At 38.9% G+C, this 22,399-nt stretch overlaps 2 protein-coding genes across 11 annotated transcripts in view; one reads left to right on the top strand and one right to left on the bottom strand.

Moving 5' to 3' along the window:
• Positions 1 to 2,692, top strand: part of aven (apoptosis, caspase activation inhibitor) — a 45,836-nt gene extending 43,144 nt beyond the window's left edge. Inside the window, exon 8 of the mRNA XM_081602365.1 lies at positions 1,700 to 2,692. The gene's annotated coding sequence lies outside the window, so the exon portion shown is untranslated. The remainder of the gene's footprint in view (positions 1 to 1,699) is intronic.
• Positions 1 to 22,399, bottom strand: part of ryr3 (ryanodine receptor 3) — a 125,124-nt gene that overhangs the window by 3,349 nt on the left and 99,376 nt on the right. For 3 of the 10 annotated variants that reach the window (XM_081602355.1, XM_081602356.1, XM_081602357.1), the window contains 31 exons: positions 22,074 to 22,161; positions 21,904 to 21,996; positions 21,638 to 21,805; positions 20,529 to 20,588; positions 20,305 to 20,439; positions 19,452 to 19,564; positions 17,096 to 17,456; positions 15,577 to 15,689; positions 14,491 to 14,542; positions 14,360 to 14,416; positions 14,175 to 14,274; positions 13,838 to 13,917; positions 13,666 to 13,742; positions 12,590 to 12,663; positions 11,929 to 11,943; positions 8,965 to 9,045; positions 8,802 to 8,890; positions 8,590 to 8,718; positions 8,412 to 8,516; positions 7,588 to 7,669; positions 6,226 to 7,508; positions 5,357 to 5,409; positions 5,112 to 5,274; positions 4,550 to 4,636; positions 4,210 to 4,410; positions 3,989 to 4,119; positions 3,873 to 3,915; positions 2,748 to 2,875; positions 1,957 to 2,017; positions 1,716 to 1,862; positions 231 to 365 (listed from right to left, as the gene is read on the bottom strand). In XM_081602355.1, the coding sequence (XP_081458481.1) occupies positions 231 to 365; positions 1,716 to 1,862; positions 1,957 to 2,017; positions 2,748 to 2,875; positions 3,873 to 3,915; positions 3,989 to 4,119; positions 4,210 to 4,410; positions 4,550 to 4,636; positions 5,112 to 5,274; positions 5,357 to 5,409; positions 6,226 to 7,508; positions 7,588 to 7,669; positions 8,412 to 8,516; positions 8,590 to 8,718; positions 8,802 to 8,890; positions 8,965 to 9,045; positions 11,929 to 11,943; positions 12,590 to 12,663; positions 13,666 to 13,742; positions 13,838 to 13,917; positions 14,175 to 14,274; positions 14,360 to 14,416; positions 14,491 to 14,542; positions 15,577 to 15,689; positions 17,096 to 17,456; positions 19,452 to 19,564; positions 20,305 to 20,439; positions 20,529 to 20,588; positions 21,638 to 21,805; positions 21,904 to 21,996; positions 22,074 to 22,161 (4,504 nt within the window). Of the gene's footprint in view, positions 1 to 230; positions 366 to 1,715; positions 1,863 to 1,956; positions 2,018 to 2,747; positions 2,876 to 3,872; positions 3,916 to 3,988; positions 4,120 to 4,209; positions 4,411 to 4,549; positions 4,637 to 5,111; positions 5,275 to 5,356; positions 5,410 to 6,225; positions 7,509 to 7,587; positions 7,670 to 8,411; positions 8,517 to 8,589; positions 8,719 to 8,801; positions 8,891 to 8,964; positions 9,046 to 11,928; positions 11,944 to 12,589; positions 12,664 to 13,665; positions 13,743 to 13,837; positions 13,918 to 14,174; positions 14,275 to 14,359; positions 14,417 to 14,490; positions 14,543 to 15,576; positions 15,690 to 17,095; positions 17,457 to 19,153; positions 19,254 to 19,451; positions 19,565 to 20,304; positions 20,440 to 20,528; positions 20,589 to 21,637; positions 21,806 to 21,903; positions 21,997 to 22,073; positions 22,162 to 22,399 lie in introns of all 10 variants that reach the window. The other 7 variants (XM_081602358.1, XM_081602361.1, XM_081602362.1 and 4 more) reach the window with 3 other exon arrangements.

The following is a 22,399-nucleotide window of genomic DNA, read 5'->3' as shown; positions in this document are numbered from 1 at the left end:
ACGTTAAGCGCGATTGCGTTGGAAACTGTCGAGGTATTCTAAAAGAATTAAAAGCTTAAACGTTCTTTCTGCTCAGTCGTGTCTTTGTGCCGCGATCAAGGCCAGAAGGACCTGATCGTCATCGGCTCAGAATAAAAGCCAGATGAATCTCTTTCAGCTGGAAACAAAGTGAAGTTATTTTCCAATTTCATGCCTTTTCTTTGTCCTGAACAAATGGAGGTTAGACGTACCGTCATCATGTCGTCACACTTCATGTCGGGCTCGTCTTCGTCCTCGCTCTTGTTGTAGAACTTTCTGAAGAAGTTGAAGGCCACCACAGTGTAGAGGTAGACGACCACGGCCAGCAGACCGACGGTCAGCACAAGCTGAGGGAAACCATTAAACTTCCTTCACCTCCAGTTAAAGCTACAAATATTCTGTCCAGGTGAAAAAACTACTTCACACATTCAGGGCTGCAGCTGTTTACCAACAGGAAGTCCAGTTGAGATTAAAAACGGAGGTCATACTTCTCCTATTTTTGCCAGAAAACAATTCTCCCTTTTATCCACACGCCGGCTAAGCCTACATCCCCGTGGACTTCGGTGAAGTCTTTTACCCACAATTCATTGCTGCATGTAACGTTTTGAATTAAAATGTAAAGTATTTAAATAATTTGTCCTTTCTTTGTATTCAACAAGTCATAACAACACATTTGAAGAGCCAAATGTCTTTTGGAAAGCAAAATAATTGCATGCTGTACATCTAAAATCGAACTGCCTTCTGGAATGATAAGAGAGGAACTCTATGAAATAAACTAAATAACTTTAGTTTGTTCGTTCCCCTCAGGAAGGACCCGGTACTTCCCTTAGTACCTGGTACTTCCTGAAGGAGTCCGTAAAAGTGTCACATACATGTTGAAGATATTTCTGGTTACAAGCAAGAAGGCGGTTACTAAATGTTGGCTCCAGTGTTGAAGCTGTTTATAAATATTAAACATTATCCATGATATGGACTTTTTCAATACGTCTCCATAAGGAGAGATTTTGTGAAAAACTTGCAGCAGTTAATTGTTGATTCCTGAACTTCTTTGCTCCTCTGGTTGACTTTAACTGAGTGTTTTTCTTTTTCTGGGACCGACTCTTGCTTGGTTCAGCCCTAACCTTCATGTTTTGGTTCATTTTGCATAAAAATAAAGTTTAAAAAAGGAAAAATATGCCTTCTGTGCACTGTGAGTGAGTCCTCTCTTCACAGAGGCTGTGAAGCAGACGCCATGTGAATAAACTGACCGACACTTTGTAAATAAACAGAACTGAATATTAACTGTGTCACTGTTTTTAATATTTTCTCTAGTTTATTATTCCTCAGGTGTGAATTTATGAGCCTCAGCTGATCAACTTCTTTTAAAAACAGTCCATCCAAATTATGAGGTTTTTTCAGTCCTCTAAGCAACACACATGCAGCTCTGATGGGTAAATTAATCTCAGAGAAGTTTGAGATGTTATGTAAAAGCCTAATTTTCTTAGTTTGAACCTGGATATTAAGAATAAACGTAACTCCATCCAGCTGCTTTGATTTAGCGACTTTAAGTCTTAAATCGTCAATAAATCAAATTACTTCATTCTTTTTAATCATTTCATTTTGTTGTTCATGTATTTTAGTTTAGACCTTATTTTCTGTCGTAATGCAGTAAAACATTTACAAACACTTTGGCTCCCTCTAGTGGCCGACGCCCTCACCTGCTTGCCGTTGTGAGTGACGGAGGACAGGATGGTGCGCAGCGTCTTGAAGCCCATGGCGATGTCCAGCAGATGTGCAGCGAAGAAGAAGTTGTTGAAGTGTCCAAAGATGGACATGGTGGTGTACCAGATGAGATACAGGAAGTACTGGAGGACGGAGACGGACAGAAGCCTGAATTTAGAGGAAAACATCCATCCTGGCTCCTGAGATGTTGTTTTACACAGATGGATAAAAACTCACGTTGTCAGTCAAAACCACTCCCAGTTTCCAGATGTGGTACTTTGTGTCAATAGAGCTCAGCCTGTTGGGGAGGAAAAGGTTTATTTTAGAAATATCAAACCAGCAGAGTTTATTTTACAAAACAGATTCTGGACTGGAAAACCCGACAATATAATAAAAATCACATCATAATTACTGAATACAATATGTTGGACTTGAGAAATAGCGTTTTAAAACCTGCTGGTGATGTGAAACTATTTCCAACAATGGAGGAGACGAGACAGCATCTACCATCAGTCCAAATTAATTATTGGATATGATTTGTTATAAATAATCCACATTTCTGTATTGTTTTTTATATTCTAGTCTTTTATGCTGTGGTTTCATCGGCTGTAAGCAGAAAATCTTCATAGTTACCAGAAATGAAGGCTGTAATTAAATCAACTCTGAATTGAGTTACTAAAATAAATTAGCATTTAATTATGATTCTATTTTAATTTAATTTATATAGCGTCATCACAGATCCTTCCTCCAGCAGCTGTCAGAACAAACTCAAGTGTTTACATTCCTGTCGATATCCGAATTTCTTTTTTATTTCTCATGTTTTTAAGCACAAATATATGCGCACATTAATGTTAATAACTGCTGTAGATTTGCCCTTACTCTGCAGGTTGCTCTTATTTTTTATTTTTGTTAAACTTCATGCTTCCATTTTCCACTGAGGGACAATAAAGGAGATTTCTATTGTTTTCTAATACGACATGAGTTTGTTTTTTGCTTTTTCTTGTCCTATAAGGACTGAATCGTCTCACCAGGACAGCAGGGACGCCTCCTTCTCCACCGTCTCCACGGTGGGGTCAAAGTCCAGAGCGCTCTTATCCAGACCCAGAAGCTCAGCGATGCGCTCGGCCCCATACATGTCGCCATATTTGTTGATCACCTACAAGCACAGAGGAAGTACAGATCATTACTCCAATCAAGGTAAGGACAGCAGGACAAATATTCATTTAAATATTTCCTGATGGCTTCGTATTTATTGAACGCGCCAAGTTACAAATAAAATTACAGCAAAACAATAAACAGTCAAAGGAGAGGATAGAAGTATAAACTTATTAAAACCCAACCTTTCCTTTCTCAAACAACGTCACAAAATCATCTCATCCTGTTTGAAGGTCAGGAAACCTTCACTCTTCTTTCAGTTTCTGTCTTAATGCAGCACATTCAGTAACTAATGCAGTAATATTGACATCATGTTTGTTTACTTTGAGTCAGAGGTTGTATAATGGAGCCGTGCTGCCACCTAGTGGACATCGTTTTATTAACCGTTTCAGCTGAACTGCTCTGGCTGTCCTTCAGATAAATAATGTCCAAATGTGTCCAAGTTCATTTTTATTAATTAGTCGAATATTCTGCAGAATAGAAAACTTCTATGTCTTCCAGCTAATTTTTAAGCTTCATTTTGTGTTTTGTTACAGTTTCATAAAAGAATTTAACGTAAAAGAGTAGCAAATAAAACCAGAAACCATCAGGACTGGGATATTTTCCAACTCAGATGTCAGCTAGCCGTCTAGGGCTCATAAATAAAAGCTGTGGAACAACAACAGGAAACATCAAGACATTTCCACTGCAATGAGGAATTAAATAAAACCTTTTATTCAGAGCTTCACATTTTGACATGAACCAAACTTGTATCTAAACATTTAAATTGTAGTTTGACTTCTACGGGTCTCGACAGTCAAACACAAGTCGGACGTTCGTTGCCATTCACTAGTCAGTTTTGTTGAACATATTAAAAACTTTTTAAACTACATTTTACGTTACATTTCTCTGCATCTTTACCGAGCTCCCAGAACCTCTCTAAATAAATGTCCCTGTTTATTGTGCAATGGGATTTCCAAACAAACAAAATGTCGTGTGCGTTTGAGCCGGACTCTCACCTTGCGCTTGATAAACTTGTCCCAGTAGTTGTTGGGGAAAGATCTGAAATCCAGAAAAAATAACTATAACTCTGGAGTTAAAGTCAGTAAAACGACAAACGTCTCGGTTGACGTACGGCGTGTTGATGACGAGTCGATCCCACTGGCCCTTGATGTCGTCGTCGGACGGCTGCTCAGTGATGTACAAACCGTCGAACTCCAGCTTCCTGGCGATCTCCTTCTCCCTCTTGAACACCACCAGAGGAACCTGACAGCAAAACACCAAGAGCGCAATAACCAACACACCTAATCGAACCCAAACAGCTGGATCTGCTGGAGGTTCGATGCAAATCTGCACCTTCAGGCAGTAGTAGCCGAACAGGCAGAGCAGCGAGATGACGGTGTGGAAGATGGCCAGGAAGCGCAGCGTCGGCAGCATGTACCCGGTGCTCTCCTGCAGCACAAACTCGTCCATGTCGAACAGCGTGTTCTCGCCGTCATCGTCACCCCAACTGTTCTCCTCGTCGCCTTCCTCCTCTTCCTCAGCTTCACCAGTGACCTAAACAAGAAAATACCAAAAACACGACACGTTTTATGCCATTGAGTTTCACCTCAACTCCTCAATATGTTGTGGAAATTAGCAGCATTTTAGCCTGCAGTTCTGTGAAAAACCCTGGAGAGATTTTTGGATTCGTTACCTTGTAAAAGAGCAGGATGAAGTTGATGGCGAAGCAAACGAACAGAGCCAGGAAACGGAGGTTGTAGAAGTTACGAGCCAGGTAGTTCTGCAAGGAAAACGTTTGTTATGAGCGAGAACGGCTGCTTCACAGCGATCCAATAATAATAATAATAATGCTCTTCAGGTTTTCCCTCATTTTCCTCTATTTTTATTCGCAGAAGATGGATTTTTTTGTAACGTCTTCACTGTGGTCTTCAGTAGAAATGCACTAACCAAAGCTTCTTAATTCAAGAGATTTTTTTGAAGGGTTAAAACACATAAGAGGAAACAAAATGAGAGACAGTAGTTTAGAATAAAACAGAAAAGAATATCCCATTTCTGCGTGAAAGAAATAAAACTTGAAAATCCTGCATATGGTTCTCACCAATGCATTCATAGACTGACCAAAAAATACTTGGTAGGATTTAACGTTTTTGCAGTGCAAAGAATCAGATCCTGCAGTCAAGAGGTTGAAATGAGCTTCCCTGGTTTGTTAATTAAAGAGCTCCTGATCGAAACGTTCTGAGTTTAGTTTCGCTCACCAGTATCTTATTCAGGTAGACGTCAAGAATGGCGAAGACGGTTGACATGAAGGCCGGAGACGCCTCTTTGGGTTGACTGGACTTGGGTTTGGGTTTCTCCTCCACGGCTGGTTCCTTCGCCTCCTCCTCCTTTGGTTTGTCCTCCTTCTCCCGGGTCTCAGTGCTGCAGCGACAAATAAGCGTGTAAACGGGAGACGTCGCTCTGAAGGCGGCTGCCTTCAGTTCTACTTCACTCCTTTACTCACTCTGCTTTTTCCGTCTCGCTCTCGGAGGGAGCAGCCGTCTTGGCAGCGGCTTTCTGAACACAGTTTTATTAGACGACACAAATTTACAGTCTGAGCAGGACAGCAAAACACCAGAGGGCAGCTGAGAAAAGCATCTGTATTTTTTCAGAATTACAACTTTTTTTTTTCTCAGAATTGTTTTTTTTCCTGATTTGAGATTTTTTTTTCCCCCTCAGAATTCCAAATCTTTTGTCAGATTTCCAACTTTTTTTCTTGGAATTCCGATTTTTTTATTTTAGAATTCGGAGTTCTTTTTCAAAATTCTGACTTTAATCTCACTTTAATTCTGCTTTCTTAGAATTCAAATTTTTTTACCAAATTTTGATTTTTTTTTTTTTTTCTTAGAATTCCAATTTTTTTGTCAGAATTCCAACTTTTTTCTCAGATTTCTGATTTTTTTCTGAATTCTTTCTCAGAATTCCAATGTTTTTCTTAGAATTCTTAGTTTTTTGGTCAGAATTCTGAGAATTTTTTTCTCCAAAATTTTGACTTTAATCTCAGAATTCTTACCTTTTTTCAGATTTTTTTTCTCGCAATAGTTTTTTATTTTATTTTATTCAGATTTTTTTGTCATTTTTTTCTGAATTACATTTTTTCTCCGGTTTTTTGGTCAGAATTCTGAGGGGGATTTTTTTTCCCTCAAAATTTATTCTCAGAATTCCACGTTTTTTTCAGAATTTTTTTTTCTCAATTGTTTTTATTTTATCCAAACTTTTTTCATCAGAATTCTGACTTTTTTTAAAAAATCAGAAATCCTAAAATTCTGATTTTAATTCTGAGATTATTTGTTTTTTCCAGTTCCTCCAGTTGAACAGAGGAAGCTGAAGCACCTTTTTGCTGTCTGCAGCGGACGACTCCCCGCTCAGCTCCGACACGTCCCCCAGGCCGGGCTCCACGTGTTTCCCTCCCTCCTTCTTAGGCGCCAGCATCTCCAGCATCACGTCCACCTCTGTGGCGTCTCCTGCAGGAGCCATGGCTTTGTCCAAGCTGCCCGACGACTCCATGGCTTCCACTTTGTCTCCTTCCCCCACGTCGCCGTGGATGCCGAACTGCGTCGGGTCCGGCATGTTGCCCAGGATGTCCGTCACCTTTATGTTCTTGGCTCCTTCAACAAGCCCTCCGCCGAACATGGACGACCAAATGACGTGGAAGAAACCGAACACGAGGCTGAAAATGCCCTTAAAGAAGCCGATGAAGATCATCCACAAGAAGGAGAAGAAGCCGGTGATCAGCTCCTTGATGCTCAGCTTCTTGATTTTCTTGAACTGCTTGCGCGCCGTTTTAATGGTGAAGATCTGCCGGATTTCTGAGAGGTTCTTCTTGACCGAACGGCAGGCGGTGGTGAACGCCGAGGCGGACTCCAGGGCGGCGTCGTCTCCCCCGGAGAGCTCCTCCAGGATGCTGTGCACCTCTTCCTCCTCCTCCTCCTCCGGCTGCTCCACGGCGTCCGGCTCGGAGATCTGCGAGGCCAGCTGCATCTCAAAGATGGTGTCCTCGCAGAAGTTCACAAACATCTCCATCTTCTCGCTCTCTCCTCCCTCGTTCACCACGTCGAAGATGAACTGCCGCTTGGACTCCTTCACCTGCGGCTTTTCCCACTGCTCGCGGCTCGACTCGCTGATCTCGAAGTAAACGCGTTCGATTCGCTTGGCGCTGCCCAGGATCTCGATGCGCCCCAGGTACGGCTCGAAGTAGCTGAGGACGCTTTCGGCCAGGTCCAGGAAGGTGGCGAGCCGGGCGTCGTGCGGCATGTGTTCGGACAGGTTGGTCAGCAGCACGGCCACGTTGAACCCGATGTCCTTGGCCGGCTCGTGGAATCGCTCCACAAACTCCTTGTAGTTGAACATGTCGTTCTCGTCGGCCTCCGCGCACGACAGCAGGAACTCGATTTCTGACTGGTTGTACTGCTTCTGGCTCTCCATCGACTTCTGGAACTCCTTCTTGGAAATGATCCCTTTGCATTCCGGGTCGTACTCCTTAAAGTTGTCGGACGTGGTGAGGTCTTTCAGTTTGAGGAACATGTCGAAGAATTTCAGGATCATCTCCACGTTACTGGAAGACTCCACCAGGGTGTCGACCATCTGCTTCCCGATTGTCCCGTTCACCACGTTTCCTGGAGAGGCACCAAACCACTCTGCTTACTTTACGACTTTAAAATTAAATTAAATAAAACAACATTTTCACCATCTTACCCTCAAGGAGAGACAGCAGCATGACAACCATGTCCTTCTGTAAATCCATCAGTTCCTTCAACAACTCAATCTGACTGGCATCCTTAAAATTAAAACAAATGTTAAGATGTTTTTCTGTTTTTACAACATAATAGCTACTGAAGTAAACCAGACATTTACTGAGAAATCACAAAATAAGATTAAATTAACTTACAAACAGCTTTTCAGCAAGAAATATGAGTTTATTTTTAGTCAAAAAATGTTTAATATTGGTGAAAAAGTTCAAATGGCAGATTATTTCACTTTCACCATTTCCGTATTTTTAGTGAAATAAGCTCACTGTAGTTACTATTATTTGGTTTGTTTACTTAAAACAAACCTCTACATCTTGCTGAGAAGTTTAAACACTAGAAATAAGAGAAAACTAAAATATTTGCACAAGAAACTGAACCAAAACACTTGGTCAGATTTTGTGTTTTTGCAGTTTTTTCTAAAAATGGCAGCAAAAAATCCAAAACAGAGGAAATAAAGTGGTTAAAAAAGGAAAATAAAAATCAATTTTTTTTCTCTTTTACACCAGTTAATTGTAAATTATTATAGATTTATTGATGTTTGCTACATGGCAAAGATTTAGGCAGATTATCGTTGTAGTCGGTGGTTTTCGTATTGAAGTCTTTACATTCAGGACAATTTTCAGTTTGCTTCCTTTTTTCCACATCAAACTAATTACTTGAAGTCAAATCTGAACATCGTTTAGCTTTTACAACACTCAGGCTAACGTATCAACGTACACATGATGTTTTTTTGCAATTTGCGACAAAAATAAAGCCTGAGTTTGGGTTAACCTGTGAAAGCTTCATTTGCATGTTTGCAAACACATGCAGGAAGCCGACGACTGCGTCCCACAGTCTGCTGTGAGCTAAACTCTGCTGGTTTCCAATGCAAGGCCCCTGCAGGCGAGAGGAAACACCATGAGACCCACGGTAAAACATCCATACGTGACTTTATTCAACAGATTCCTACCTGAATGTACTCAGTGAGCGAGTTAAATATCTGCTTGGCGACAGATAAAGCTTTGGAGAAGTTGTGCTTCCCAGTTTCATCAATTACGTCTTTCCCAGAATAATACCAGTAAAAATCACTGATGGATTCCTAAACGGGAGACGAAGAGCAGCAGATGTGATCACAGGAGCAAACAGACGTGATGAAGAGGAGGATGTGAGCGCGTGCGCCACCTGGAGGCGGAGCAGGTAGTCCACCGTGCTGATGATGATGTTCACTGTGGTCGTGTTTCCAGTTTGGGTTCTCAGGAAGTTCTGGAAATCTGACGGAAGAAAAAGTTGAACTTAAAAACGAACCTGTGCTCCGATGCGTCTCGTTTTTAAACCCGCTCCTCACCTCCGTTGTGTCCCTCACAGAGAAGTTGCAAAAAGCGGAACAGATCTTTGGTGAATTCGTCGTTCTGAAGCACCTTGGAGCCTTAAAAACGATTTTCACGTTAATGCACATCCAAAGTTTTAAATCTTTTATTTAAAACTATTTAAAACCATCATCCCTTGCAGAAGTTTTCACACCCATTTTGTCACATTTCAGTTTGACTGGGATTTTATCTGACAGCGACACATAAAACGTTCCGTTCTAAAGTTTTTAGAAAAATACACTTTTTTAACAAATATCCAAAATCTGGTGGAGCAAAACTAAAACTTTACATCTTTGTGAAAACAATATCTTCATGATGGATGGAGGCAAACGAAGCGGATTCTGGAAGAAAATCTGTTGGTGGCGCAAACGACGAAACATACAGCTCCGGAAAAAAAAACAATTATTTATTTTTCTCTGATTTTACTTTTTATCGGCTTTTATTTTGTTCTTTGTCCTAAGAAAATGTCTGAGATTAGTTTTTTCTAACAAATTTTCACTTTTCAAACTCAGAAATGTCATTTTTCTTCTAGATAATATCTGAGATTAAACTCAAAATTTCTGGGTTTTTTTCTCCAAACCTTTGGAGCTCAGAAATGTATTTTTTCCAGAGTGTTTGAGATTCATCAAAAAATATTGGTTCTTTATCTAAAGCATATTTTCAACTTTTTGAGCTCAGAACTATTGTTTTTTCTAGAAAATTTAAAACTAAAATTTCACACCTTGGAGAAAACAGCATCTCCATGACGGATGTAAAGATGGAAGCCAAGTTCTGGAAGAAAATCTTTTGGTGGAAGCAAAAGACCAAAGATACAGAAAAAAATAAAGAAACCACTAAATGATCCGTTTCTCTAATTTTACTCTTTATAGGTTTTTGTTTGGGTAAAATGAACTTTTATTCTCATGTCTCTGAAATTACAAGCAAAAATTTTGGTTTTTATTTGCAGAAAATGAGAAATGGTCAAAATAATGAAAAAGATGCAAATAAAACAAGTTTATATTCATGTAGAAACAGCAATACTGATGTTTTAACTCAGTTCAGAAACCAATATTTGGTGGAATAACCAGGTTTTCAACGGGGTTCACTGCAGTGGGCTCTTAGTTTTTTCCAGAACTGTATATTGTGTTAAGATGGTCTAGTCAAAGTCCACACATAAATCCAATTGAGAATATATAAAAAAATATATATATTCAGTTTCCATCTAACCTGCCTGAGCTTAAACTATTTTACGAAGACAAAATGTGCCAGCTGACTAAAAACACGAGCACAACTGCATAAAATGTTTTTCTGATTTTCATAAAAACTGTTTTAATTTCGTCTGTAAACCTGCTTTGTTCTGATTTGTCACATAAAATCCCCCCAAATCAATAAAGTTTCCAGCAGTAATGAGACAAAATGTTAAAAAGTCTAAGAGGTATCAATACTTTTGCAAAGCACTGCGTCATATAAAGGCAGGCCGGGCATTTCTGATGTTCAGGTTTCTGAGCCTTTAGATTACAGGTGGAAAACTGAATCCAAAGAGCCGATTTATAAAATAAAATAAAATCAACAACGAAACACCAGGACATTTCCTGAAGCTGGAGGAAGCTGGAAAACTTTCACATGCAGGCCGTGAAGAGGCCCGACGAAAGCAGCAGGTTTACAATTCATCTTAACCGGCTAATCCAGTCAGAATAAATCACATCAGGTGGATTGAAATCTGAAAGCCACGATGGAACAACAGGACCGCTGCAGGCAGAAGAACAGAGAGCAAGTTTGCTTGAAAAAAATCTGACATTTTCTAGGAAAAGCAAGAAAATTCAAAGTCAAATATTTAAAAAAAAAAAAAAAAACACTCCAAACTTTTGAGATTAAGCTCTAAGATTTTCTAGGAAAAAAGTGTAAATTTATGAGTTTGAAAAGTTGAATTTTGGAACAGAAATTTCCATGTTTTTCCTAGAAAATTTCTGATAAAAATCTCAAAAATTTCTCATATTTTCAATTTTCAGAGCTCAGAAAGTTTGTTCTTTTTTTTTCTAGAAGATTTCTGAGATTAATTTTTTTTTTCTAACAAATTTTTGGCTTTTCCAACTCAGAAAGTTTATAATTTTCTTAAAGAACATTTCTGAGATTAATCTAAATTTTTTTTCTAGCATATTTTCAACTTTTGATGCTCTGAAATTTTGTTGTTTGTTCTAGAATATTTCTGAGATTAATCTCAAAACGTCTGAGTTTTTTTCCAAGAAATTTTTAAACTTTTCAAACTCAAATTTCATACTTTCTTCTAAAACATTTCTGAGATTGAGCTCAAAATGTTCGTTTTTTTGATGTTTTGTTTTTCAACTTTTAAAGCTCAGAAATTTTGTTCTTTTTTCTAGAATATTTCTGACGTGTATCAAAGAAAATTCTTAGACTTTTCTAGCAAAGTTTTGACTTTTCAAACTTGTTTTTTTTCTCCAGAAAATGTGAGTTTTTTTGGCAAAAAAAGCGGGGAAATGTTCTCCGTTTTTGCTCCACCTCCAGCAGCCCTCCCACGCCGTCGTAGAAAGCAGCTTGTGACGCCATGTGAAAGTTGATAATTACAAAACAGAACCAGCTTTGTGGAATAGCCCCCAAATCCAAAGCAAGCCAAAGCTTTGCTTGAGCTGTGGAAGAGCCCACAGACCTATTTAGTCAAACCTGTTGAAGTGGCACTGAAACACATCTGAGCAGCACGAATCAGGACTGGCATTAGTAAATGTTAACATGGGAGGGAGACTTGAACAAAAAGCAGGATGAAACAGAAAACAGGCAGTGGATTTTGATCTAATGGCCCACTTTGGGTGTTCTCCATCAGCATGCTCCCCTCCCTGCAGACAGGAGGAGCGTCACAAATAAAAGCAGGGAGGATGGACCACATGTATGGAGGGGACATTCAGGGAGGAAGCAGAGCCATATCACGATGATCTAAATTTGCTATTTACCCCGCTGAGTGTTGACTGCCATCGATGGGTTTTTAAAATGACAGGAAGGAGACAAACGGCACACGAAGACATAAGCAAAAAGAGAGGACACCGAGTTACAATATGAATACATCAGCTACGAGTGGAAAAACAAAGACATGCTGCTTAGGACGACGGGGGAAACCAGAGGTCTGGGTTGCATCTAACAAAACAGGAACGGAGTCATGGTGAAAGGTTCGAAACGGCTACAGAGACAACAGCAGTTACGGTGAATTGTTAAATCTCAGTGGAAATGATGATGAGGAGACAGACGGTTTGATGAGACGGGAGGTTTGTGGTGAAAGTTAGAGAGGCGAGAGCTTTGAGTGCTAAACCAAATCTTCCTCATCTTCGCTCCGGTTCCATCAGAATATTAACCGAAGGTGGGATTTTTCTGGGGATTTTTCTGGGGGCTGCGGTGAAAAACTTATCCCTACTTTCATTACACTCAAAAGACGTCACACTGAAAACTTCACTGATTCCAAGACAAGCAGCAAACTGAATCAAAATTCATCATTTTGATTCGTCAAAAGTCCAGGCACTGGCCCACACATTTCAAACACTGACACTGGAAAGGTCCAGCTTTACTCAACTGCAATGGAAAGTTTAAAAATGCGAAACAGGAGAAAATCTTTAGACTTACTTGAACCTTCTTGCGTCACCATGCCAAGTCCTTCTGCCTTGTTTTGCCTCTCGAATGCATTCAGGTCCAGGACACTGAGAGAATAGAGGAGGATAAAAACAGTTAGCTCCACTTCAGGAGGTAGACACATGCTGCTAATATTTAATTAGTATGCTGCTAGCTTCTTAGTTTTTAGCATCCTGGATTCTTGAAGATTTCATCAATCAGGGTCGCTACACATTTCTCATGGTTTTTCTTTTATTCCTTTTTCAAAACATTAATTCAAAACCTCTATGAACAAAATATTTTGTTAGCCAACCAAACATTTAGTTAGCCACCCCAAGTAAAGTTTAAACTAAAGTTTAAAGCTATTTAGTTAGCAAGCTAACTATTTTGTTAGCCAACCAAACATTTAGGTAGCAATCTAGTATTTAGTTCAAAGCTAACATATAGTTAGCAAGCTAAATATCTAGTTAGCAAGTGGAGCACTTAGTTAGCCACCCAAGTATATAGTTTAAAGCTAATAGTTACTTAGTAAGCTAAATATCTAGTTAGCGAGCAAAACACCTAGTATCATAAATACAGTAAGTAAGCTAACTACTTAGCTCCAAACTAAATATCTAACCCTGAGCTAGCTAAATTAAACCAGCCCCAAGCAAGCCAAACACTAAGCTAGCTCTGACCTAGCTAAACATTTATCTCTGAGCTAAACATTAAGCTAACTACGTGCTAGCAAAGTATTAAGTCATTTCTTGTCAACATTTTTTTAATTTCTTGCTTGCTATGCTAGCTTAAGGAGCAAAGCAACTTGAATTTGGCAGCCAGTCAGAAAATTAGTAACAGAAATACATTTTTAATTTATTTTAACTTATATTTTATTTAACAATAATTGAGTAGCAGAAAAAAAAATTCTGAGGAAAAATACAAGATATATAATTTTTTTCTCATCTTCACTCAAACTTTGAGGCTCCCACAGCGCCCCCTGGTGGTTCCCACTTTTAAAAACACAGTTTGCTACCATAAAAGCAACAGAGTTGGTAAGAAAAAAAAAAAACATTTCTGTCCATCTCAAAGCTTTTTGCCCCAACAGTCCCTACCTGCAAGACTGCATGAGTCCTGACAGACTCTTGAAAAAGCCTGCATCTCTTTTGTCCGTCAAGTAGCCGAGCATTTTCTGCGATAAAGGAAGATTATGAGATCATAAAGCTCTGCCATCATGCAGCTCATGGCAGGTTGTTGAACGGAAGCAGAGATCTGGATCAGGGTCACCTGTTGAACTTGCACGTTGCCTCCATTTAGGATGGAGATGCCCAGTTTGAGGGTGCAGGTCACCATGGGGCCCAGACGACCTGATGGATGACATAAAGGTCGAAGTCAGCCGCTTTTTATCCTGTTCCTCTAAAAGCATCTCATGAAAACTCAATCCAATGAAATACAAAGTTTCTACAGAGCATGAAAAAGTCTGGAGTCTGATTTTAGTATTCAACATAAAAAAATAATGAGGCTGAGAAATAAAAGCTTCGTTTTCCAAAACACATCCTAGCATAAAGTCCTGGATCATTTCTCCAGACGTTCAGATGGTTTTTCCCAGGTGGATCATTTGTACCTTTGCTGGCGCTGATCATCTGCAGCACCATCTCTGCAGCCCCACGCGCGTGCAGCCTCGCCTGCTGGTACAGGATCTTCTGCTTCTCCATCTCCTTTTCCTGAGGGGGAAAAGCGAAAATGTGCCTCACAAATGACATAAAAACAGTTTCAGAGCCGCTGCCCCAAGCAGCAACATCCCAGTACCTCGAATGTCTTTTCCCGCCCTTCTTCTTCCTCTTCCTCCTCATCCTCTGCACAGCTCTGACAAAATACAGGGTGGCGATTTAAAACCTTTAATTAATAGAGTCTGTTGCAGCTATTCAAAAGGAAAATACCTTTGCCATCATGTCTGCATATGCAATATATAAAGGATCAACTTCCAGGTAGCTGAAAAAAAGAAAAATCACAATTTTATGAAAACGTATTAAACCAAAGTCAGCAGAGTATTTTAGAAACGTCACAAAAGGAGCAGATAATTTAGAGCATGTGTCAAACTCGAGGCCCGTGGGCCGTATTCGGCCCACCGTAGCTTTTAATGTGGCCCTCTGGATTCTAGACTAAACACTAAATGTGATTAAATATCATGTTATCAATCAAATCCATGCAGTTTTTATCTGTTTATTGTAAAATCATATCAATCAGTCCCTCCAGGTTCTTGGGAATTATCGTGGAATTTCAAGCAAATCAACAAATTAAACTAAAAACTGAGTTTTTACAGATTTTTCTCAAAAACTGTCAAAAACTTTCTGACTTGCACTTAACAGCTGCCTCAGCTTTAACTGATGTCAGATTATAATCCATGATCCATACAGAAAATTCACATTTACCTTCATAAATAAGTGCAAATATTTCCAAATTAGAAACACAAACACTTTGATTTTATTCCAAAAAATCACAAAAAGAATCACAAAGTCCTGGAGGGACTGAAAAGATGTTCAATAATATTTAACTTTAAGGATTTGTTGATAACAGTTTGTGATCAGGTTTTATCAGTACATTCTTGTACAACTGGCCCTTTAAGAGCATTCATGGTCTGGATTTGGCCCAAAACTAAATTAGTTTGACGGTTCTGGTTTAGGAGTTTAAAAAACATTTAAAATGTAAAAATTGTGATAGTCCCTGCCTTTAACTTTGAAATCTCAAAATAAAATGTAGGTAATCTCCTGAAAAGTAGATAGAGTCCACCTGAGCAAACATATAAAATGATTTGAAAGTTGATTTTGTGAAGAAAAATTGGCAAACATTTCTCTCTCTAGACATATAAAACTAGAAGAAAAAAAAAAACCTTCAAGTTATGACCGTGGCTAAGATGCAAAGTATTTCCTTCCCAATAAATCATTAACATTTGTAGTTTTACCATTTGAGGAAAAGCTTTAAAAACAGACTCGTATATTTGTATGTTGCTGTTTTTCATCTCTCACCTTCTCTCCGTCAGAGCGTTGTGGCTGAAGTGGAGGATGAGCTGGTGGAGCGGATCCGGCTTGATCTCAGCCTCCTCCTCCTCCTCTTCCTCCACGATCTTCATCGGGGTTTTCTACAGAAGTCAACAAGCTGCATCACTCATCCCGCAGGAGATTCTCTCACTCGTTCTTCTTCTTCCTCTCATGAATATAATCAACATTATTTATTTAAAGGCGACCTATTATGCTTCTCTGAACAGGTTAAAATAAGTCTGTGGCCTAAACAAATCATGTTTTTGCATCAGATTTTAGTCTGTTTTGAGCTCCTCTCAGAATGTTTTTGGGTCTCTGTCACTTTAAATCCAAACAAGCTGCTGCTGGCCAACGTTTACACTCGCACATGAAAATGGCTGCAAACAGAAGTGTAAGGATACGATCATACATCTTCGAAAAGCAAAATTGGAGCCTCCTGCACAACCAACACAAATTCACCAAGTGGGATGGTAAGTCGACAATAAAACACCTGCCTTTTCCAGCAGCCATTGTACGGCGCTACAACCAGACATCCTGCTGGGGTTGCTAGGTAACGGCGGCAGAGCTTGGTTGTTTGTGACGTCGTTTGAAACGGCAAATTTTTCAGAAACCAAAAAAGGTCAACTTATTGGGCGTTTTCCTGTTTTTTTTAACTGATGTTTTTAGATTCAAAACTGAAGTACAAAAAATGTGAATTTAGCACAACAGGTCCCCTTTAAAGCAGATGAACGAGTCGGTTATGTCTCACCAGCATGCAGATTTTGTTCGCCAGGTGATTCGTGGAGATAATGAGGTAATTTGAGCTGAGCTGCGTTTTTAAAAGCATGCATGATGCAACAAACGGATGCAAGCACACTGCAAAAACACAAACTCTTACAAAGTGTTTTTGGTTTAGTTTATAGTGCAAATATCTTAAAAAATAAGACAAAACTAACTTAAAAGTAACTTATTAGTAAGATAAATAGGTTTTCAGTAAATAATTCCTTAATATTAATGAAAAAGTTCTAGTTACTTAAATTAACTTATAACAAGAGAAAACATCTTATTAGTTAAATAATTTGTCAATGGAACTAGAACTTTTTCATCAATATTAAGGAATTATTTACTTAAAACAAGCCTCTTTATCTTACTAAGTTACTTTTAAGTTAGTTTTGTCTTATTTCAAGTGTACCAAGAAGTTTGCACTGTAAACCAGACCCAAGATACTTGGTAAGATTTTGTGTTTTCTGCTAACATGAAGAATGATCCTCGTCCAAAACGATAATCTTCATAAACTCAAACTAACATGACGGATTGAAAACTAGACCTAAACTTGGACTCGGTAGGAAAACATTTTCACAGTTTGACAGATAAAATGTGACTCTCCAGCCAGCCGAGAAGAGGCGAGCATGCCCACAGAACCGCACTGCACCGCCACACACGTCTTACAAAGTACAGCGAAAAGACAGCTGATGGGTTGGATCCGGGTCCGAACAGCCTCCTGCTGCGGGGTGAGAACCCTCCTTACCGCCGCCGTCAGAACGCCACCGCCTGCTTTTCTGGCCCTGCGCCTCCTGAGCTCATCATGCAGCCTCTGACTCCTGACGGATCTCTGTCTGAAGGACTTAGCATGCCTGCTGCGCGGGCCGCCGGGCGCTTTGGGCGGCGTCCCCGCCCCGACTCGCTCCCAAGGCTCAACAGGCGCCAATCTAAGGAAGCATTCTGCAAACAGGACCGGCAGAGGGGTGCCAACGCAGGGCAGGGGCAGGGGCAGGGCGAGCCCCGTACTTACTGCCAGGTCCTGAACTAGCTTTTCCTCAAAGGAGTACTCCTCTGCCTCTATCCAAAGTCTCTCATAGGCCGGGATGAAGAAGTTGATAGCACGATGCCTGGGGAGGGGGTGAGGGGGATGGAGGGATGAAGAGGAGGTGGAGGGAGGTAGAGTGGCATTAGGATGGGTTCTGGTGAGGGTTCCCTCCTTTTTTGTGAGGAGAAAGGAAAGAGATGTCAGGGAGGAGGAGAGGGTTACAGGAGGTGCATTTCAGGCAGGGTTGTGATGTGGGATCCACTGGCTCTTCTGACTGGTCAAGTTCAGGCATTTAAACACATTTTCTTAAAAAGGACCAACAAATGTAGGAAGATTATTGAATCTTTCAATCAAAACAAGAGGAAAAATGACTAAAGATTTACTGAATTCTTGAACAAAGAGCTGGAAAACATTTCACACGCTGCAAAAGCACAAAATTATACCAAGAATTTTTATTCCAGTTTCTAGATCAAATGTGTTAGTACAACAGATACAAGATAAAACCAACTTAAAAGTACATCTCAGCCTGTTTTAAGTTGATAATTCCTTCATATTGGTTTTATAACAGCGGTGTCAAACTGATTTTTATTTTGGACCAAATCCAGACCATGAATGCTCTTAAAGGGCCGGTTTAATGTTTTTAATGTTTTCATCTTTACTTTTTATTAATTTCTTTTTCTTCCTCTTTTTCACTGTTGATTCTTAAGGGTTAGAGTCCCAGTTAAACGGTGTTTTAACTAAAGTTCTATGGGTAAAAAGGGTGCAGGTTTTAATGATTTTTTTTATCTTTTCTTATTTTATTTATTTCTCTTTTTACTGTTTATTTAATGCTATATGACTCTTTGTTTATGTTTTTAATGATATAAAGCACTTTGAAATGCTTTGCTGCTGAAATGTGCTATACAAATAAAATTTGATTTGATTTTTGTGCCAGAATGTATTGATAAAACCTGTTCAAAAACTGATAAATCCTTAACATTAAATAATATTGAACATCTTTTCAGTCCCTCCAGGATTTTGTGATTTTTTTTGTGTTTTTTTTTAAATAAAAATCAAATGTTTGTGGTTCCAATTTGGAAATATTAACACTTATCCATGATGGTAAATGTGACTTTTTATTCCTCGCTGTAAAGATCACGTACTATAATCTGACATCAGTTAAAGCTGAGGCAGCTGTTTAGCACAAGTCAGAAAGATTTTGACAATTTTTGAGAAAAATCTGTAATAAACTCCCAGTTTTTAGCTCAATTTGTTGATTTTGCATGAATTTCCATCATAATTTCCAAGAACCTGAAGGGACTGATTTTCTTAATTTGGCAGTAAACAGATAAAAACTGCATTGATTTGATTGATAACATAATATTTAAGCACACTTTGTGTCTAGTCTAGACTCTAGAGGGCCACATAAAAAGTTATGGTGGGCCGGATTTGGCCTATAAGCCTCGAGTTTGACATACGTGACTTGTAACCTGCCAGTGGAACTTGTACTTTCTCATCAATATTATAAAATTATTGACCTAAAATAAGCAGCTATAAGTTAGCTTTGTTGTCACTCAAGTGTACTAGAAACCAGGCCAAAAAATACTTTGTAGGATTTTGTGTTTTTGCAGCGCAAATAGCCTAGAATGTTCTTAATTATTGCTTTGTATCAGTTTCTCCAGGCGCGTTCAAGCCGACCAATCAGAATCAGCGGTTGGTTGCTAGGCAGCCACTGTTCCACAGCCTGGCGGATGAGAAGGGGGGGTCTGAAGGCGGGAAGCTTTTGCAACGTCACTTTACCGTCAGCAGGGAGAACAGGCGGTCAAAGCTGGAGGCTTTGAACGCCCTTTCCAGCCAAACCTCCCGATAGCCATTCAGGAAGTAATTATTATTTTTGTATCTGAGAGGAGGGAGGGCGAGATAGTGTTAAAAAAAACAACAACAACACAGAGGAGAGAAAGTCAGCGGGAATGGGATGAGGGCTACCGGTTAAGTAACAGACCCTACGTCTAGGACGATGAGAAGAAGCTGTATTTTATATTATTTTAAAGCCAGTATTTAAATGTTGAAATTGACAGTTAAAAAGATAAATGCTCACCTGGGTAAGTTGTAGAGTGGAGCCATGCGGAAACAAGCGACGACGGCTCGCTTGCGCTGCTTGGACAGCAGCTTCTGGACGACGCACTTCTTGTTCCTCAGAGGCTGCTCCACCTGGGAGGGAAAAATATTTAAAAATCAGTTTAAAATCAGATAAATCACATTAAAAATCTGTGATTTTGTTGACCTAGTTTGCTTAACTGTTTGACACAGGAATAAAATAATAATAAAAATTTAATAATTCATATCTATTAAAAGAAAATTTAATTCAAACAACTTTTAAATTTTGTCATGAATTATATTTTTATGGGACTTTATGTGAAAGCTTGTTAAGTTGAATGTAAATTATATAAGTTTTAAAAAAGTGTAAGGAAAAAGATCTGAAAAGTGTGGCGTGCATTTATATTTACCCCCTTTTTTCAAAACTCCCCTAAAAAATATAGACTGCAATAAATTACCTTCAGTTGTCATTTTATTAAGAGACCCACTTGTGTGTAATTTCATATTCATGGCTGTGGCAGCATCATGCTGTGGGAATGTTTCAAAATGAACAAACTCATGCAACAGTTTTTTTTTTATTATTTCATTGGAATGAATTAAAATTTGTTGAAAAAAGTTAAATGCTATTAAGGCAGTGATGTGTGTATTTATGTCAAAAGCAAATAATAAAAAAAATGCCAGGGTTAAAATCTTGACAGTTAAAAAATTACAATAACTCGTGTTTTTACTGTTTGGTTTGCTTTCTTGTACGTCTAATCTTCATTCAAAATGAGGAATAGACATATACAAGAATGCAAAACTCCAGTTTTGCGTTCTTGTATACGTCTTTTGAACGTATTTGAAATAATTTTTACCTGCTCCAAATTGAAGACGGCTGCAGAGATGCTCTGGATTCTCTCCACCGTGTGCTCCGAATCCGACGGCTCCTCCGATTTCACCACTACGTCTTTATAAAGGTTCAGCTGCCAGTGAACTGCTGGATCATCAGACTAGAATTACAAAAATAATCAACAATCAAGCAAATTGTGTTCAAGGGATTTCTGCTCTGCTCTGCTTGAAATGCTGAGGATGATTTCACCTTTTCCTGCAGGTGGAGGTTCTGGCGCAAATGCTCCTTCACCTCGTCGTCCGTGTCTTTCTGCAAAAACACGGTTTGTTCAAAACACCGTTAATAAATGTCGGAATAATTGATTTATTATTCTAGAAACTGAACCTTAAATATCTTTGATTAAAGAATGTCGAACTTCTGGAATTTGTCTTTATTTTGGACTCAACTCTTAGCTAAAATACAATCATCACTCGCATGAAAAGACTTGGAGGTTAAAAGTAAAAAGTAACCATCTAAGAAATGACTCGAGCAAGAATAAAAAAGTATTTGGTAAAAGAACCGAGTAACTGATCAAATTATCAATCATTTAATATTTAAAAATTACCTCATCACATGGATGAAAATATAAAGTAAAGTGAAAATTTTGGGACCGAAAAATGACAAAAAGTAAAATCAGGCAAAACAAAATGTTTCTAAATCAGTTTCTTTCAATAAAAAACAAAAACTGCAGGTTTTTGGTGAACTTTTGGTTAAAACATATTTGTTTTTATTCAGTGGGTAGAAAATCCAGACATTTTACTCCAGTAAGAGTAGAAATACTTCCTAATGAAATTACTGAAGTAAAAGTAAAAAGTTAACTTCTAAGAAATTGCCCAAGAGTAAAAAGTATTTAGTGAAAAGTCTACTGGAGTACAAAGCAATTGATTAAATTTAGTATTTAAAAATAACACAAACAGACAAAAATATAAAGCTAAGGAAAAATTTTGGGTATTTTAAAGACCAAAATGACCAAAAATAATTGTTATAAGTAACAAAAAATAAAAATTATTATTTTCTTTCAATACAAAACTTAAACAACTAGCAGGTGTGTGTTTGGTTTGTTCTTCATTCATTGAGTAGAAAATCCATAAATTTTACTCCAGTAAGAGTAGAGACACTTCAGAATACAAATACTCAAGTGAAAGTAAAAAGTACAGCGTAGTAAAAATACTCCTAAAAGTATTTTGTTTTTCAAAAACGTAAATGTAATTGAGTAAGTGTAGCTAGTTCCTACCAAACTCTGGACAGTAAAATTTTGACCTCTTTATGAATAAAAGTAACTGCTTTTAAAGTTTAAAAGCGTCGGGTCGGTTTCTTACCAGGCTGTAGCGAATCTTTGCCAAAGAGATGAGCTCCTGGTCTCCCGGTGTGCACATGTTCAAGCCGATGGGCAGCAGCTTCTTGAGCGCAGCTACGATCAGAGACGTCTGGATGGAGTAATATTCACCGCGGCGCCGTTTATGTTTCCGCTCCTGGTCTCCACCAGACTGCAGACGGAAACCAGAGTTGGAACACCACCAGTAGAACTACCCACTGCTTTCTTCTTTTTTTATTGTTTAAAGAATGTTCTCCTTCTGAAAATCACCTTGGACATCTTGGACTTGCCCTCCCCGGTCAGGAAGCCCAGATTGTTGATCTCGTTCTGAATCACAAAGTTTTGCTCCTCACGCTTGAAGTTCTGCATCAGGAGAGAAAAGCAGACGTCTGACGCTGGAGCACGCGGGGTTAACGTGACGCCCGAGCAGAGGGACCTACGTTGGATTTGCACCAGAGGATGAAAATCTCAGCCACCATCCTGAAGAGCTCAGTGGAGTCTGCATCCGGCTCCTTCAGCCACCTGGACCTGGACGGGACAGAGAGATACTTTAACTATACCATCCTACGTAAACTACAGGCCTGTCATGGTGACTAATGTTAGAATTACTGACATAAATGGTAATATTGTTGTTTTGAGACTGTTTTATTATAAATATATTTATTATCTGAGTTGGGTAGTAACGCCAGTTACTTGAGTAACATTTTAGGAGTATTTTTACTAAAAAGTACCTCAGTAATTTTATTATGAAGTATTTCTACTTCAA

Source organism: Poecilia reticulata, chromosome 21 (assembly GCF_904066995.2).
Source record: "Poecilia reticulata chromosome 21, P_reticulata-male-v2, whole genome shotgun sequence".
Taxonomy (NCBI): Eukaryota; Metazoa; Chordata; class Actinopteri; order Cyprinodontiformes; family Poeciliidae; genus Poecilia; species Poecilia reticulata.
Note: the sequence above shows the minus strand (reverse complement) of the source record. Positions and strands in the feature narration are given on the sequence as shown.